The 18,208-nt window shown below is 38.4% G+C and overlaps 1 protein-coding gene across 1 annotated transcript in view; it reads right to left on the bottom strand.

Moving 5' to 3' along the window:
• Positions 1-3,749: 3,749 nt before the first annotated feature.
• The window catches only part of LOC103597244 (lactation elevated protein 1-like), a gene marked incomplete at its 5' end in the record, with an annotated part of 50,439 nt that continues 35,980 nt past the window's right edge, over positions 3,750-18,208 (bottom strand). The window contains 3 exons of the mRNA XM_008581065.1: positions 3,750-3,891; positions 4,397-4,510; positions 8,177-8,317. Of these exons, the coding sequence (XP_008579287.1) occupies positions 3,841-3,891; positions 4,397-4,510; positions 8,177-8,317 (306 nt within the window). The remainder of the gene's footprint in view (positions 3,892-4,396; positions 4,511-8,176; positions 8,318-18,208) is intronic.

Genomic DNA, 18,208 nt, shown 5'->3' with positions numbered 1-18,208 from the left:
TTGGAACTAGTGGTCAATCATTCTGGAGGGTGTCCTTGGCACACAACATTTTCCCCTGACCCTTGGTCTGGGTTTCTAGGTGAGTGACAGCTTTCCACAGCAGTACTCAGCTCAAACCTCCATCTTGAAGTATACATCCAAAGCATTCAAAAAAAAAAAAGAGCATTTGCTCTGAGAAATTTTAGGCAACCCCAGGGAGGAGTGGAAGAGTGGAATGCTGACAATGTAATAAGGACAGGACACAGAAGAAATACACATGAACTGAAATGCTGCTTTCCAATCTAGAGGTTCTCTTTCATGTTTCATTTTGGCATTACTTTTCTTTCAGTAGAGCTACCATAATGTTTCCTGGTGATAGATATTAAGACATTTGTTTCTTTTCCTTGCATGCTGTTTTATGAAACAGACTTTGAGGAGAGGAGATCAGGATAAGATGGACCATTTCTAGCCACGATGGAGCTCCTTCCTCTCCCCTCCTGATACCTACAACCCCAAGCAAAGCCTTTAAACCCTGCTCTCTGTATAAACCCCACTCCCAGCTCAGAAAGCCTTTCCTTGTGGCCTATCCTGTCAGGCCCAGGGAGCTGGGGAAGGACACTGGGGGTCGGAGGGGACAGAAGTGAGCACGTGCTTCAGCTACTCAGGTGGAGCCTGAACTACGGTTCTACCCTACAGAAACATTTTTTTTTTTTTTAAAGATGACCGGTAAGGGGATCTTAACCCTTGACTTGGTGTTGTCAGCACCACGCTCTCCCAAGTGAGCCACGGGCCGGCCCTTACAGAAACATTTTAAAAGTTGGTTAAGTTTCCTAATACCAAAATTATAGAGCAGCTACACTGAGATTTACATAGGCTTCTGTGCATTAAACCAGGGATCTAACATCATATTATTGTTTCTATGGAAAAATGAAATTTTATTCCAAATACCTGACCTCAAATGAACTTTTACAACATAACTTGAGTGGGGGATTGTTCTACATACACCCACACACTCAGGGACAGTTCCTCTGTCAATCATGCTGTGCATCTGTCTGTCTATCCATCCACACTGTCTTTTTATTAAGGTACAGAATAATTGCCAAAAAAATGTGAAAAGCAAAAAGCTAAGATTTAAAGTTAAACATTTATATTTATTGAGTCCAAAGAAATGCTTCTGTTGTAAATTCATCTTCAGTATTTAAAATGATCTGCTTTTTATAGTGAGAGTAGGAGGCCCGGTGGTATCAAACACAGTACATGAGTTTTGTGGTTGTAAACTGAATCTCACGTGGAGCTACTTCACTTTTCCAAACCTCAATTTCCTTATCTGTAAACAGGGATGATTATATTAACATTCTAGGACTATTTTTTTAAAGTGAGATAATGTAAATGTCTGGCATTAAATCTGGCATATAGTGGTTATTCCCATCCTTTCTTCCTGTTACTTAACCTCTTTGGAAGTTACTGTGTTTCACTTCAATAAAAATATTTTTAAGCCACATTTAATTTTCAGAAGTCTTGATTTAAATTTTTCTCTATGCTTGGGTACCCATCCATCTATCTGCCTGACTTATATAGGTTAATGTCCAAATTAGACTAATCTGGATGAATTATTAATTCATAAATCAGTTCAAAGAACTTACTTATGTTGACAGTTATAATCATTTCTTGTACTAACTCACCTATGCCCACTCCCCAAAAATGTGTGATTTCATAAGACTTTGTGGACTTCATATTTTTTCTTTTTTGAGGAGGGATTCAGACAACCAAGATCTCCTTTGTGACAACAGTTAGCAAAATCAGTTTTTACTTAAATGAATAAATGAGCTCAATCAAGAACAAGCCAGATTTGATTTCATATAGGCTTGTTAAGTGCTCCTTCCTAGTCCCTATTAGGCCCATCTCACCACAGAATCAGCAGCAAGGGTGGGAGTGACACTCTGCAATGACAGCAAATGCACATGAACGGTGGGAAGAGGCCTGCTGTTCACCTGGGTCCTGGCCGGCCTCAGAGGAGCAGGGTCCAGTGTGCCGCTGGGTGTGTCTACGACTCCACCCCTGTCCTCTCTCACCGCTCCCCATTCCTGGTACCTGCCCTCGCACTGGCTGATCTGCCTGCAGACCTGCCTGGTGGTTGGAATTTGACAATTGCTCTTTCTTCATCCGATGGTGTTGTAATCCTCAAGTTTTTTCTGGCAGCCCTGTGACTACTTGAGATCAGGTCCTGCCTGCCAAGCTTGATCTCAGAGTAACAAACATACTCTTCCTGTCATGAGAAAACCTGAAGGCCAGGGAGGCGACAGCAAATGCACATGAACGGTGGGAAGAGGCCTGCTGTCCACCTGGGTCCTGGCCGGCCTCAGAGGAGCAGGGTCCAGTGTGCCGCTGGGTGTGTCTACGACTCCACCCCTGTCCTCTCTCACCGCTCCCCATTCCTGGTACCTGCCCTCGCACTGGCTGATCTGCCTGCAGACCTGCCTGGTGGTTGGAATTTGACAATTGCTCTTTCTTCATCCGATGGTGTTGTAATCCTCAAGTTTTTTCTGGCAGCCCTGTGACTACTTGAGATCAGGTCCTGCCTGCCAAGCTTGATCTCAGAGTAACAAACATACTCTTCCTGTCATGAGAAAACCTGAAGGCCAGGGAGGTTTATTATAATTCATAGCCCCCACCCCCAGAAAAAAAAATCACACATATAAATCCATATTCTAACATGTTATTCCCTTTAGTTAATAAAAAGATCAGAAAGCTTTCTTTGTTTTCAACTCAAATGTAGGGTGTTTTTTGTTTTCCCCTCTTATAAAAGATGTGTTTTTAATGTGCGATCACCACACAGCCAAAGCCTGGAGACATCCAGACATCCTGCATTTACTGCGTGTTGTTATATCCAGTTCATTCAGATGGTTTAATGTGAAGCTCAGATGCCTGGTTCTACATTAATCTTCAGGAGTGATGATTTTACTTTTGTGGTGCAGAAGTAAGGCCAAATAAGTAGGAAAAAGTAGACCTATAAAAATGGTAAGTCTTTAACTTACTAATCCACTACATCTTTGACAGCAATTTTAGATTAAAATGGAGTGTAACAATAACCTGCAGACCAAAATTGAGATTTTTTAAGACTTTTCTTGCTATACTGCAGTTATAGTATCAATAAGTTATTTTTAAATTCTCTAGCATAGATAATACAGTTCATAATATGTGTGTGTAAATTAATTTTATACTATATACTAGGTGTCAGATAATATTTGAATTTCCTTATTCAGTAGCCCTACTCTAAGGATTGGGATTACTGTCCTTATAAAAGAGGCCCCAGAGAGATCCCTCACCTCCTGCCACCATATGAGGTTTATATTGGAAAGTTAGTGGTCTATGAACCAGGAAGTGAGCCTTTACCAGACACCAAATCTGTTGCATTGATCTTGAACTTCTCAGTCTCCAGAACTGTGAGAAATAAATTTCTGTTGTTTATAAGCCACCCAGTTTATGATATTTTGCTATAACAGCCTGAACAAAGACATACACACAGGTTTAAGCAATCATATTTTGAAAGTTTGCTTTTTAAAGGATTACCATCAGCCTCATTCTCCCAAACTCCTGAGAACACATAATTTCTACTCAGGTCAATAAGGAACTGTTTCCTCATTTGAAATGGCCTTTTGCCTCTGGGGTTGGAAGAATGGGGTTCTCCTCATTCTTGGGGTGAATGTTGATAGTTTAAAAAATTTTGACTAATATTTCAATTGTCAATAGTTGAGAAATATACCTTGTAATGTTCTCACAGAAGGAAATGTAAAGCCACTTCTGCTTGTGAATCACCAGACTTGAAACTCCAAGAGAACTGGGCCGGTATCAGTTTGTTCCTTACAGAGTGTCTCCAGAGCCTGACACCCACAGGTGCTCCATAAATGTTTGCTGAATGGAGGTTGGGAGAGGAATCATGGATTTCTCTTTAAGCCGAGGACCTTGCTGAGGTACCCCATGGTCCTGGACTAGCCAGCCCACACACTTTGATACTGTATCATGCACTCTACAAATCCAGAAATCATGAAGAAGGATATCCAGAAAAGGCAGCCTGGTGTAGCAGAACAAGCCCAGAACCAGACACAGGTGCCCTGGCATCCAGCTCTAGCCTGCTATTATTCAGCAATGTGACTGCAGGCCCATTAGTGTCTGGATTTCATTTTTGTCACACAAAATGAAGCACTGAACTACATCATCACTAAGGTCCTTCCACATTAAGACTGTAATTATATTTAGTGATACGAGAATGGTAAGTCTGCTATACTAGCTTTATAAAAAAGCAGCAAATCAATGGTTAACTATATACTGCATTCTTTCTTCAAAATGTAGCCATGTATCAAACCAAAAACAATTAAGCTGTTTTATAATAAAAAGAGATTATGTTAATATCGCCTACCTGGCTCAGCCCCAAATCATCCATCAGTATTCTGCTTTGCTCCAACTCACTGTCATGATGTTGATGCAAAAATAAGCTTGATATAGGAGTCGACGCAGAACAAATTATGCGCACCTGAAATAGAGAAGATGAGTAAATGGTTACACTTTACATTTCACAAGTTGAAGGTAAAATCTCTCACAAAATAAAAATCTGTTTCTTACATCAGGGAGCTTGGACCTTCGCTTTTTAAATGTTCAAACTTTTTTCTAATAGTTTGTTTCTTTAAAGTGATATTTTAAAACTGCATAGTACTTTTCAAAACAATTCCACACGGCTTATACTACCCTGTAAAGCAGGGAGCAAGGTTTTATTGGGAAACTTCAGGCCTGGAGAGGTCTCACCTCATGAAGTTGGCCCAGATCTTCCAGTTCTAAGTCCAGTGCTCTTTCCATTACTGCTGTGATTTAAATATTTCGGGAAACTTCAGGCCTGGAGAGGTCTCACCTCATGAAGTCGGCCCAGATCTTCCAGTTCTAAGTCCAGTGCTCTTTCCATTACTGCTGTGATTTAAATATTTTTGTCCCCTCCAGAATTCACATTCAAACTTAATTCCTAATGCAAAAGTATTAAGAGGTGTGGCCTTGAGGAGGTGACTGAGTCAAGAGGGCTGTGTCCTCGTGAATGGAATTAGGTGGCCTTAAAAAAGGGCCTGACAGAGGGAGTTCGTCCTTTTGCCTTCCATCTGTTCTGCTATGTGAGGACACAGCATTTGCCACTATGGAGGACACAACAACAAGGCACCATCTTGAAGCAGAGAGCAGCCCTCACCAAACAGCCAAACCTGCTGGCCCCTGGATCTCAGACTTCCCGGCCTACAGAACTGTGAGAAATAACTTTCTATTATTTATAAATAGCCCAGTTTGTGGTATTTTGTTATAACAGCACAAACAAAGACAATTACACTCCCATGATGACATTTAAACCTTGCTGTTTGGAGTTGGTCTCTGTGTGTATCAAAGATGCTCCCCAGATGCACAGTAAAGAGGTTACCACTTTGCTGCATGGCTGATTGCTAGGTTCAGTGCATGCTACTGTATTATATCCTGAGCTTCCAGAACCTACACTTATATCAGCATCCTGCCAGACAATCTTCAAAAAGACCTAGCTTTACATTAATGTCTCTTGATTACATAAGTATCTGAGTGTGCATATGTGATCATATATTGGAAACAGCTTTTATATATTTTGTACATTTTATGTCCACTAGTTTAAATACAAAATACTCTTCTTGATGTTTAAAGAGTCCTGAACTTGTTTTTAGGTTCGCAACTATCCTTTTAAAAACATTATTTAAATAAACATACTAATACTTTAAAATAATGTGTTGACATTTGATACTAACTTTTCCATATCCAAATGTAGCCATAATAAAAATTATTTTAATCACATTTACACTTCTATAAATTCTCTTAATCACATTGACACTTTTTCCCCATTATTTAGATGAGTATACCCTTATTTCACAAATCTCAATGAATACATTCTAAAATAATGTCTGTTTAATGCTCCCAATTTCTGAAATAAGATAATTTTGACTACAGTTTAAAAAAGAGTAAAATCTCTAAATGTGTGATGTAGTTAAAGCAAATGTTAGGAGAGTGGTTTGGGTACATCGTATTATTGTACTAATCTTTCTTCCCTTTAATTAAGAAGTGAAAAGGTGAGGTTGAGGTAGGATTAGGGGGTGACACTGAGAGATGGAGGCCTTAAGCTTTCTTTAAGGCATTCCCAGCTGAAATACAAAAATAAGTATTATTGTACTAATCTTTCTTCCCTTTAATTAAGAAGTGAAAAGGTGAGGTTGAGGTAGGATTAGGGGGTAACACTGAGAGATGGAGGCCTTAAGCTTTCTTTAAGGCATTCCCAGCTGAAATACAAAAATAATGAGTTTCTCGATCCTCCACTCTAAGAACCACCTACCACCGTCTTCTTGAAAAGCCCGTAGCCCTGTAAAAACAGAGTGCCGCCTCCAGGTTCACACTCTTCCTTCTGGAGCCCCATAATTACCGCAGAACAGAGTCTCTGAAGAAGGCAAACAGTCACAACTCATGGGCCTTTATCACCCAGCTCTGCATCCTCAGCCTCCTGCCTCTCCTGCCTCCTTGCTCACTTGTGTTGGTTCCTGGGCACAAGCAGCCAGTTTTGATGCCGCACACCAAGGCAGGGCTGCTGCACCAGAGCCACACTTGCACCTTTCCTGCTCGGCCCATCCCAGGGCCTTTGTTGCAAACTCCTCAACCTTATTATCTCCTTTTACCCTGAGTGTGGAGTTCAACCCTGATTCTTCTTAGCATTTGGTAAGAAGCACCTGAGGAGCACATGAGCATGTGTATTCCAGGTCCCATGTCTGGTCCTCATTTGCTGGGGTTGGGATGGGGTGGGCTCTGGAATCTGGCTTTTAAGTAGCCAAGATGGTCCTCAGAGGACTTCTCTATTCCCTCCCTCACCCACTCAATGGATCAGAGCACCCACCCTTAGACCCTCACAGCACCATATGCCTCTCTCTCTGTCCAAAAGGTCATCCCACATGGTGATTTTACATTTAGTTCTGTGGACATTTGGTTCATGCTTCTCCTACACGTGTATAAGCTCCACGAAGGCAGGTCCATGTCTGGCTTCATTTGCCATTGAATTTCAAGCACTTAGCACTACGCTCATCATGATAAAGGTTGTTGAATGAATAAATAAATGAAACATTAAATCTCACCTCTCTCTCCCAGAAGATTCTGTTACTTACCTCCTTCCTCCAAAGTCCCTTCAATTTTAGAATCACTCTAATTTTGTACAAGGAATGGGGAGAAAAAAAGGTATCTAATAGCAAAACAATACTTAAATTAACTCTAATTAGAAATTTTACTTATACTTTTACTAGAAATATATATTTACAGATATATACTATTAATAATGGCTCACCTTTATTGAGACCTTGTTATATGTCAGACAATGTTTAGTGCTTTACACAGGCATTTAATCTTCACAGCAATACTATAAGTACCATTATTATACCCTTTTTCTAGAGAAGGCAATTAAGGCTGAGAAAAGTTAAGCCAGTGTTCAGGATAGACAACCTGGCCCTAGGGTCCACTCCTTAACCACTGGGATATACTGCCTTTCATGAATGGCTCTGCAATTTATGCTAAAACACATGGATTAAAAAAACCAAACAACAAGATGGTATAATGCTAGTTAATGAGGTTTCTGGGTCATACCAAACAATAAGATGGTATAATGCTAGTTACTGGGATTTCTGAGTCATAGGGAAAGACAGCTCCAATATTGAGGGGGGTCCTTTAGTTATTCATTTGTTCATTTATTATCCTATCAGTCCAATCATGTATTAATGCAACAAATATTTATTGAGCACTCAGTCTAGGCAAGGCATCGTGTTGGTACAGCATGATAGATAAAGCACATGGTCTATCTGTCAGAATGATGGAGTCACTAATATAACAGAGTATCTTGTGATAAGAATTTTTCTACACTACTACTGCTGCTACTACTAATAGTACTTCTACAGCATTCAGCTTGCACCAAATGTTATTTTAAATGCTTTATACGGATTAGCCTTTTTAGTCCTCCAACAACCCTCTGAAATAAATACTATTATTATCCCCAATTCACAGATGAGAAAACTGAGGCACAGAGAGGTAAAGCAAGTGGTAGAGCCAGGATATCACCCAGGCAATCTGGCTACACAGTCCAAAATGTTCAGTTTTGAGAAATGTACTACATCCTTACCTTGAAAGCATAAAAGTTATCGATGAGAGTTATGAATCTTCGTGCTTGAGTCCTCTTTGCCAGCGTAAATTGTGGAATGTTTCGTATAAATATTGTATCAAAATTCTTTGATAATTCCAAATAGTCACTGGCTCCAAGTGGCTATAATTAAAATGAAATAAAGAATATTAAAATAAACCAATTCTGGTCAGTTTTGAATTAGTTTAATTTGAAAACCTGCCATGGTGTGATCTAGGTGGTAGCTTTAGGGCAACTTGACCAAATGGGGCAGTGTTTTCTGAGCAGGTGAGTGACGCAGACAGCATACACTGTGTTGCCTTAAGAGTGATGTGAAACGGGGCAAGAAAGAACACAAGAGAGTGGTGGGGAGTGACAGAATATCTTTAGCCACAGCCTCAGTGGGTACCTCTCAGGCCCCTGTCCTAAATCTGATCTTCCATATTTTTATTTATATAACTTTAAACATGTCCTTATAAATCCTTCCCATGACTCAACTGCAAACTGTCACTATTGTTCAGTGGAGCTATTTTATTATGGCATGCTGAATATTATGTTACGATTTTGAAATAAAGACCATGCTTCCATATAAAAACCATCAGAAATTAGTTTTAGATTAATTTGAGGTATAATTATTCGAGTGCAACATTGCTAACTTCTGTAGGAAATACATGAGGGCTTGAATGAGCAGAGTAGACAGAGACTTGAAGAATAACTTGGAGCAGCATGCTCCTCTTGATACCAGGAGGGTGCAGGACTAAGGTCCACAAAATTATTCACAAAAGTGCCACCTACAGAGGTATAAAGTGCTTGTTCCTGGGCCGACCCTGTGGCTCACTTGGGAGAATGCAGCGGCACTGGGAGCGCCGAGGCCGCGGGTTCGGATCCTATATAGGGATGGCCAGTGCGCCAGTGCTTGTTCCTGGGCCGACCCTGTGGCTCACTTGGGAGAATGCAGCGGCACTGGGAGCGCCGAGGCCGTGGGTTCGGATCCTATATAGGGATGGCCAGTGCGCTCACTGGCGGAGTGCGGTGCGGATGACACCAAGCCAAGGATTCCAATCCCCTTACCGGTCACACAAAAAAATAAAAATAAATTAATTAAATTAAAATAAATGAAAAATAAAACAAAAATAAATAAATAAATAAAGTGCTTGTTCCTGAAACAGGAATTTAACTCATGAACATTATGGAAACTATCTGCAAACACATTCTCTGAGGTTAAGAGCATTCCCAGGAAATGTTACTTCTCCTCATTTGAAGTTGTGTGTGGCTGACTGTACTCTGGGAGCAGCAAAGGTCGGAAGAGTGTTTCTGTACCTGGCAGAGTGGGGAGAAGACCAGAGACTGAGTGGCCCAGGAGCTACTCTGAGATCCCACTGAAAGCTCCTGGATCAACATGACCAACTCCTAGGACATACACAGCTCCACCTCCTCAATTTTGGACAGAATTCATCAGTACTCCTCCCTGTCCAGAAGTGTCTCTCTCATTTGGGGGGTCCTTTGCATGAAAACTACTTCTTCCAGAAATGTTGATATGGCCATGTTCCTGGGAGAATTAGGGAACTGTGAGGAGGAAAGTCATTCTCACCTTAGTGTCCACTCATTTAAGCAGACCACTACCCTAACAACCAGCTGAAATCAGCTATCCTCAGGAAAGAGGCATTCTCTTGCAGCTGTGGAGAGGTGCAACCTGAGTTCTGAAGAAGTGGTTCCCTCAGAAAGAGCAGTTCTAAGGAGGATGCAGCAATGATGGGAACTTGGCAAAGAGGCACAAAACCAGAGAGAAAGAGCACAAAGAATGGCCAGACTCCTTTGGAAATGTGCTTAGAGTATCCCTTCCTTCCATCTCCTTTCACCAACCAGATAACAAATGGGGGCCAGAAGGAAGTGACCCCTGCCTTTCCTGCTCTCCTTCCCTGGCTATCTCCAGACCCAGTGCCTACCTTAACTGAGACGAGCCACTCACCTCACTCATGGAGGGGTTCCAGTGTGTGAGGGTCTTGGAGTTCAACCCTTTCTTCCAAGGGAACCCTCTGTCACATCTGATATGGATGAGGATCACATGTTAACAGAGAAGCTAGGATCAAAGGCTCTAGGCCACCTGGTTTGTTTGAATCCTCAGTCTGTTTTGGCAGGTTAAATAATCTTTCTGTTCTTTAGTTTTCCCATCTGTAAAATGGTAGTTTGATTCCTATCTCACAGAATTAAAAAACTAATACACATAAAGCATGTAGTGCCGTGCCTGGGGCATACATTAGCATTCAAACCATTTTGGCTACTTTCATTTTTATTATTTTGAGCTCAAATAATCTGACTCAGTACAAATGAGTTGAGGATGTAAAGAAATGTCTTCTCGATAAGAATCAGTTCATTTTGCTCCACCACCAACTGCATCCAAAACCCTAAATGAGCCTTTGAGCATTTGCCTGTCCTCAAAGTCACAGCAGGGACCAGATGAAGCTATGGAATCACCATGTAATGAAAACAATTCCCCAAAGGGAGAGGGGAAGGCAAAACAGTGTCTTTTTGTAAAAGCATAACTCACATAAATAAGACTCTCATGCTCTGAGAATATACCACTTTTTTGAGATCAGTTAGAATTTAGTGTTTCATCATTTGTAAACCAGAAAGTATATGGAAAAAAATGTAAAATCTCATATTAGATAAGTAGTTGCCTATAATTAAGCTCACTATTTACGCACGGATGTGATTTCTATCAGTATAACTACGTGCCCAAGGAAAATCATTATCAGAAGTGCACTGAAGTGCCTAGGGCAACTGAAAAATCAGAATATTGCCCACTCAGCTATTTTACAAATTATATACCTTTGTCAGGAGGTTCTGCATTTGACATTATATTAGCAAATATCCCTTTCCCTCATATCCCTAAAACAATTATGCACTTGTTCATGTAAAGAAACAAAGCTTAAGTTACAGTATCTATCACCTTTAAAAACAATAGTCACTGGGAAAATGTGGAATTACGGTTTAATACATATAGTTTGGGATGATAAAAAAAGTTCTAGAGATAGTGGTGATAGCTGCGCAACAATGTGGATATAGTTAATGCCACTGAACTGTACACTTAACAATGGTTAAAATGGTAAATTTTATGTTATGTATTATTTTACCACAATAAAAAAATAGTCATTAAAACAAGGAGAGGTATTGGTCACCAAAGAAATTCCAATTTAGGCCACAGGGAGACAGCAATATTACTTTCTTCTTCAAAAACATAAGAAAGAAGAATGAAATACATTAATCAAAAAAGGAAGTCTTTTCCCAAAAGAAATCAGCTCCAATAAGATTAAGATTAATTTAAAACATAAAGTTTTTTTAAGTAAGTATTTAAAGAGTATGTCTTCTTATACTGGCTGTGATGTTGAAGTGTCCAAGAAGTTACACTTAAACCTTCAGGCCTGAATTGGTGAGATTTGGGGATTCTTATTGATTAGAAACACTATCTTTTACTAATTGAAAAAGTTATATGGTCATGGGCAAAAATATGGTAGAGGCTTTTAAATGGTTGGCTCTGTCACTTTCAGGAATGTGACACTGAGCAAGTCTCTCTGAACTCTAGTTTCCTCATCTGTAAAGGGGGATCATAATAGGACTTATAGGTTAATTCTGAGGATTCAATGAGAACTGCATGTAAAATCTTACAGCAATGGCTGTCACATCATAAGTACTCAATAAAAGTTAGTTAATTTACAGAGTTCTTGTGAATAAATGTTAGTTAATTTACAGAGTTCTTGTGAGAAGTAAATGAAATGATATATGCATAGTAGATTACCTCAATAAAAGTTAGTTAATTTACAGAGTTCTTGTGAGAAGTAAATGAAATGATATATGCATAGTAGATTACTTGACATACAACACTTAATAAATAGTAAGCATTATTTTATTAACTGTTAGATAAGCTTTTCCTCAGATCATAAGGCCATGCAGCCTAAATAAGTGAATGGTTGAGCTGACTCCAGTCCACCTTTGACTTTCTACTCAAGAGGTAAAAGAAGTGCTCCCTCTGGTCCTTCCTACTGTCTCTAGTCCACCGAGATATCTGCCCTGGCATGCGAGCTTTCCATGAAGTCATATGTAGATAACAAAAATAGCTTCTGCCTCAGATCCTTTCCCTACTGTGTCTTTGGTAGCACCATTAACACCTCATATGGGGAAAAAGCCCCAGCCCACATAATGAACAGCCCCTAATCCAGTACATGGCACAGAAAGTGCTTAATATTATGGAATGAATTAGTGAGTGAATGTATGAATAAAATACAACTCAGCCTGAGCAGCAGGCCAATCCCTTCTTTTATACCTGTTTATGTCCAAAATAATTGAAACACAAAAAAATCACACTCTTTCCTAGTTGGCCCAAATTTCACCTTCCTAAGGAAGCCTTTGTTTTATATCCTAATATGTACATAACAAAAAGTCTAGAAAGATATAGACTAAAAGTTAACAATGGTTATCGTTGGGTGGTGAAATAAAAGATGAGTTTTGTTTCTTTGCTATAAATTTTTTATTTTTCCCCCCAGTGAATTTTTGTTCCTTTCAGAGCAAAAACAATAATGCTTTTTTAATTTTTAAGTAGAGGTTAAAATGGTTATAATGCTACCCTAAATAAACCTAGGTTAAACTTCATATTCTTCATTTCTTTTTTCACTTATTTATTAACTTCTCCATGATGCATTTTGGGTGGTTTTCTCTGACTTATATTCCAGTCCATTATGTTTTTCCTCAGCTGTGTTTTATCTGCTCTTAAACTTATCCACTGGTTCCTTAATTTTGGTTTTTGCACTTTACGGTTCTTGAATGTCTACTGATTCTTTTTCGAATTTGAAATGTCTCTTTTTATGGTCTCTAGATCCCTTCCAAAGTTTCCAAGTCTAGTTGGCTTTTCATAGCTCTAATATCTAGAGTTCCTAATTTTATTGTCTGTTATTTTGGCTTGTTCTCATTCACAGTGATTTTTCTCTTCATATGTTTTGTTATCTTTGTATACACTGGATCTTTGGGGGGAAAAAATACTTGTAGAAAAATTCAAGTTCAAGGCTTGACATTTTCTGAATACTCAGCTCATATAAAGTTTGGCTAAACTTGGCTTGTTCTCATTCACAGTGATTTTTCTCTTCATATGTTTTGTTATCTTTGTATACACTGGATCTTTGGGGGGAAAAAATACTTGTAGAAAAAATTCAAGTTCAAGGCTTGACATTTTCTGAATACTCAGCTCATATAAAGTTTGGCTAAAATCCATGAGAGGGCCAATTTACTTCTGGTTCACACTTATTCCTAGGTGCAATCCTTCCACGCTCCATGCAAAGTGGGGGGACAGTTAAGTAGGTCCCCATCACTGGCTGGTCCTAGTCTCTGACTTTTGTCTCACTAACCCAGTAAGGCTGCCAAAAGCAAGCTCAGCCCACCTCATTTTAAAATGAAGATTGCTAGTGATCACCAATTTCCATGTTTTCCTCTTCTTCCTAGGCACATAGATAGACGAATGCAAAACAAAAGTATAAATATTTGCAACTGCCATAGATATCACGTGCATACAATTTAGCTGTATGTTTGTGCAGTCAAAAGAGTGGAGAAATGTGTTTTCTCTGTGTTTTGCAAAGTTCTTGTAAAATTTAAAACAATGCCTCATATTTATTAAACATTCAATATTTATAATTGATTTCAAAGAAGACTTAGTGATGGTGTATTCATTTATTTATCATTATGTATTACGCATGACTCTGTTCTCAGCCTCTCTTGGATTTAGGTGTGGCCGTGTGATCAAGTTCAGGCCAGTGAAGACATGGACCAATCTAATAAAAGCAGAGTGCCATAGGGATAGAGCAGTTGACATGAAAAAAGAATTGAGTGAGACAAGACAAGGACTGACTACAATAAAATTAAAATTGTAAGAGCATTCCAACAGAGAAATGGATATGGAATTTGAATAGACAAATTCCTGGAACAAAAAATATGTAAAAAGTGTAAGGGGCTATCAAACAAATGAAAAATATAATCAAGTTCAGTAGTAACCAAAGAAAAAGTAAGAATGATATACCATTTTTCATACAGCAATTTTGTAAAGAAAAATAAATTATGCTATTCAATGCTAGCAAGTGTATAATGAGGCATCTATTGCTGCTGGAAGAGTAAATTAGTTCAATTGCTCCCAAAAACAATTTGTTAGATTGTATTAAGAGCCCTAAAAAAAGTCATAAACTTGACCCAGTCATTCCACTACTACAAATCAATCAGGAAGAAGTGATCAGAAATGCTACCAAAGGCTATACATAAGGATATTTATAACTATGTAAACAAAAAAACATTAATATATAAACAACAAAAGAATGGCTCAATAAATTAAGGCACATTGATATAATAGGATAATATGTTGCTAACAAATAATGATGTCCATGAAAAATATTTTACAATATGGAAACATGCTTATGATAAAAAACTAAGTGGAAAAAGTGTAGTGCAAAATTATAATTGTATTAAGATATCGCTTTGCTCAAAATATACATGTAGGAAAAAGGCACAAGTAAATATATTTCTTAATGTTTATTGTTATCTCTAAATGGTCTGAGCAATAGAGTTGGAGGTATGTTTAATGTTCTGCATTTTTTCGGGCTGGCCGGTCAGCTCAGTTGGTTAGAGCACAGCCCTATAATGATCTTCATTTTTTAAGATCTTTCTGTATTTTTCAAAAGAGAGAGAAACTGGAAGTTCCACAAGGGTCAGTACTAACCTATTCTCTTCAATGTCCCTAGGACCTAGCACAGACCAGGCAACAGAGTCTTGCATAAAACATAATTGGTGAATAAATGAATACACCATCACCAAGTCTTCTTCAAAATCAATTATATGTATTGAGTGTTTAACAAATATGAGGCATTGTACTAAATCTTACAAGAACTTTGCAAAACACAGCAAAAGCACATTTCTCCACTCTTTTAACTGCACTAACATACAACTAAGTTGCATACTCATGACGTCTATGGCAGTTGCAAATTTTTATGCTTTTGTTTTGCATTAGCTGATCCTCCTATGTATGTAGACCACAGCACGACATTTTTTGAAACCATAATTATTGTGAATTCATGCATTTCTGCCCTACGAATAATTAAAGTATATGATTACTTTTGAGTACTAAATGGCACTTCAGTTAGCATCCTTGAGTATGTTATTCTAGCTCAAAATTCAAGTAGCATTATCTAATGCAGATTCTTATGACAGATAATGATGACATTCTCCATCTTTCTACCTGAGCAATTAAAAAGTTTAATAGTCTTTGATGTGGCTGGTTATCTGAATAATTTTCTAAACAGGAACAATTAAAGTCCACTTACTCGATGGTTTGTGCATTCTCGACTATTGTTCCAAACTCTTTGTTTCTGTGGAAACCTGATGAAAACTTTAAAAACTTTAAATCTGTAATGAGTTTGCAGAGAGCATTTGTTTTCCTTAATTACCGAGAGTACACAGCTGGATTATATGTAGCACAGTTTCTCTAACAAACTTTTAGGAAAAAAGAGCTTGCTTGCTATCTTCTTTCTCCTGTATGCGAAATGCACAGTTGTCTGCTTTGGTTCTAACCCTGGTGCCCGGAATGGGGATTTTCTCAATGCCACCCCAATGTGAAGTGCATGAGCGTTACCATCACACTGCCTTCTGCCCTACAATAAGCAGCTGGTGCACTTCAGCATACACGGATGAGCTGTCAGCTTGAATTTCTTTTTTCTCTGCCTGGCTAATACTTGTTCTGCTCAAGTAGGACGATTATTATTTCAAGTTCTGTCTAGATTATACAGTCCTCAGGGTTAGTTTTTATTTACATAGATTCTTCTTTATAAATTCCTTAGAGTGATACCCTGATAGCTCCTTATTAAACAAAGAAGTGTGGCATCTTGCTTTGTTTACATAGAAATGATAATACCTCATGTCTTAAAGAGAAGTACCTTTCAATAGGAAAAAAATGCTTGAATGGAATTAGGATGAATGTATCCTTTTCAAAATAAACTGAAAATATCATATGAATCGATATTAAAACAACTTGTATGTGCCAAATTCCAAATTAATAAATATAATAATTAGAACAGCAAAGCATTGAAATGTGCATATTTGCGGAATAACTAATTTCCCAAGATTCATACAGTACCTTAGTATGAGAAGTATCACTAACATAAAGTCCATAAGCACATAGCTGGGAAATATCTCACCATTCCAAAAAATGCTACCAGCTCACACATTCTACTTCAGATGGCGTTCTTTGGAGGGAAAGTTTTACTACTTGACTTACATAGTCTCAATGGCGGGAGGCTACTTCTACCTAAATCTGCCAAATCTTTGCTAAACTCTCTATCCCCTTTCAGAGGAGAGGGGGTCATACTTTTAACAGACAACTTATAGAAACAATGACTTAACAACTGAAAAAAAAAAAAACCAAGGTGGCAAACTAGAGAAGGATGTACCTCTCCACTACCTGCCACTTGACTAGCTTTGCGTAATAATGAGATCTCAATTCTAGAGAAGTCTAATTCTGCGGATCCTGGAGCTAACAACTTCCTCAAGACACAAGCCACGTTAAATCAGATCTATCGAGTGCCCACTAGGTGAAAAGTGCTGTGCTAGGAACACTCCTAGTTTATTGGGGGTGGGAGGTGGGGTCCCAACAACTGGCATAAAAACATTTGACTTAATAGCCTGTAGCAAAGAAAACCAAAATGAAAAGTGCGGAGATAGGTTAAAAACACAATGTTAGAGGAGTATGAAGTAGGAAATCAGCATCATCATTATTCATAAGCATCAATGAGTGTAAGCATCAATACAACTCCAAGGCAATAAATAAAAACTGCAAAGGCATTTCTATGAAATGGTAAAAATTAGTGGAATGGGTTATACTAACCACCTGGGACTGGGTAAACCAGACTATAGGTTGTTAAACAATTAGCTGGCATCTGACTAGGATGGAGTATGGAATTTTTAATAGACATCTAAAATTTAGGAGGAGTTGAGAATTGCCCCTTGTGGAAATGGAATAAACTGGGTTTGAACACACCAACAGAATGGACGACAGTGAATGAGTTAGTGTAGCTCAGAGCCCACCACTCAGAAAGTCCCCCAAATACTTCTAGAAAATCCAGCCTAGGTACTTTGTTCAGCTTAAGTTTTCAGTTTAACTGCAGTGTGAAGAAGAGTCAGAAGGTAGAGTCTATAAAAAACAGGGCTGCTTCTTTGGTTTGTAAGGCTGGTGGAAATGGGTCTCACAGACCTGGGCTAATCATGTCTTAGAATCTACCTTCACCAAGAGGTCTTTTAACCTGGCTAGTCTCTCCTACTGTTCTCACAGTATCAAAAGTTTCTGAATTAAGGTAATGAGAGGTTTAAGCTTTAGAGTTTACAGAAGCCATGAAAACATTTTGGATTTCTAAGTTTTGTTTCTCATGGCTCCCTCGCTAAAATTTGTTTAGCTTTCAGCCAATCCTAAGCAAACCAGGTTCTAGAAAAATGGGAACAACACATGTGAGCTGAACTGTGCATTACACTGAGCATTTAGCCTAATAAAAGAACCCATATTCTCCATACTCAGGAAAACAGATAACATGACATTTCTCAAAAACATGCCATATAAAAACATGTGTGTGTGTATAATTATTTCATTGGTTAGTTTAATATTTTTTTAAGGAGCTTCTGAATGGAAGGCATTTAGTTTAATGTTAAAGATGTACAATTCACCCCTTAAAATCATAAAAAATGAGGACGACTTATCATAGCTGCATGCACAGCTAGTTCTTTGAAATTAATAATCTGAATATTAGCAACCTAGCAGAAACTGGAAAAAAAAATATTGGCAAGGTGAAGAAAAACAGCCCAACTTTTGCTAGAATTATTTCAAAAACTCATTTATTAAAATAATGCTATAAAAACTCCTTCTAACTTCTCACTGAAAAAGTTATTTTCTTAGCTGGTTCAAAACAAATGGAAATTTAATTATTATTAATGCTTCAGACTTAGTGCTGTAATATCTGAGTA

Source organism: Galeopterus variegatus, unplaced genomic scaffold (genome assembly GCF_000696425.1).
Source record: "Galeopterus variegatus unplaced genomic scaffold, G_variegatus-3.0.2 Scaffold2247, whole genome shotgun sequence".
Classification (NCBI taxonomy): domain Eukaryota; kingdom Metazoa; phylum Chordata; class Mammalia; order Dermoptera; family Cynocephalidae; genus Galeopterus; species Galeopterus variegatus.
The sequence above is the reverse complement of the archived record's forward strand: the minus strand, read 5'-3'. Positions and strand labels throughout refer to the sequence as shown.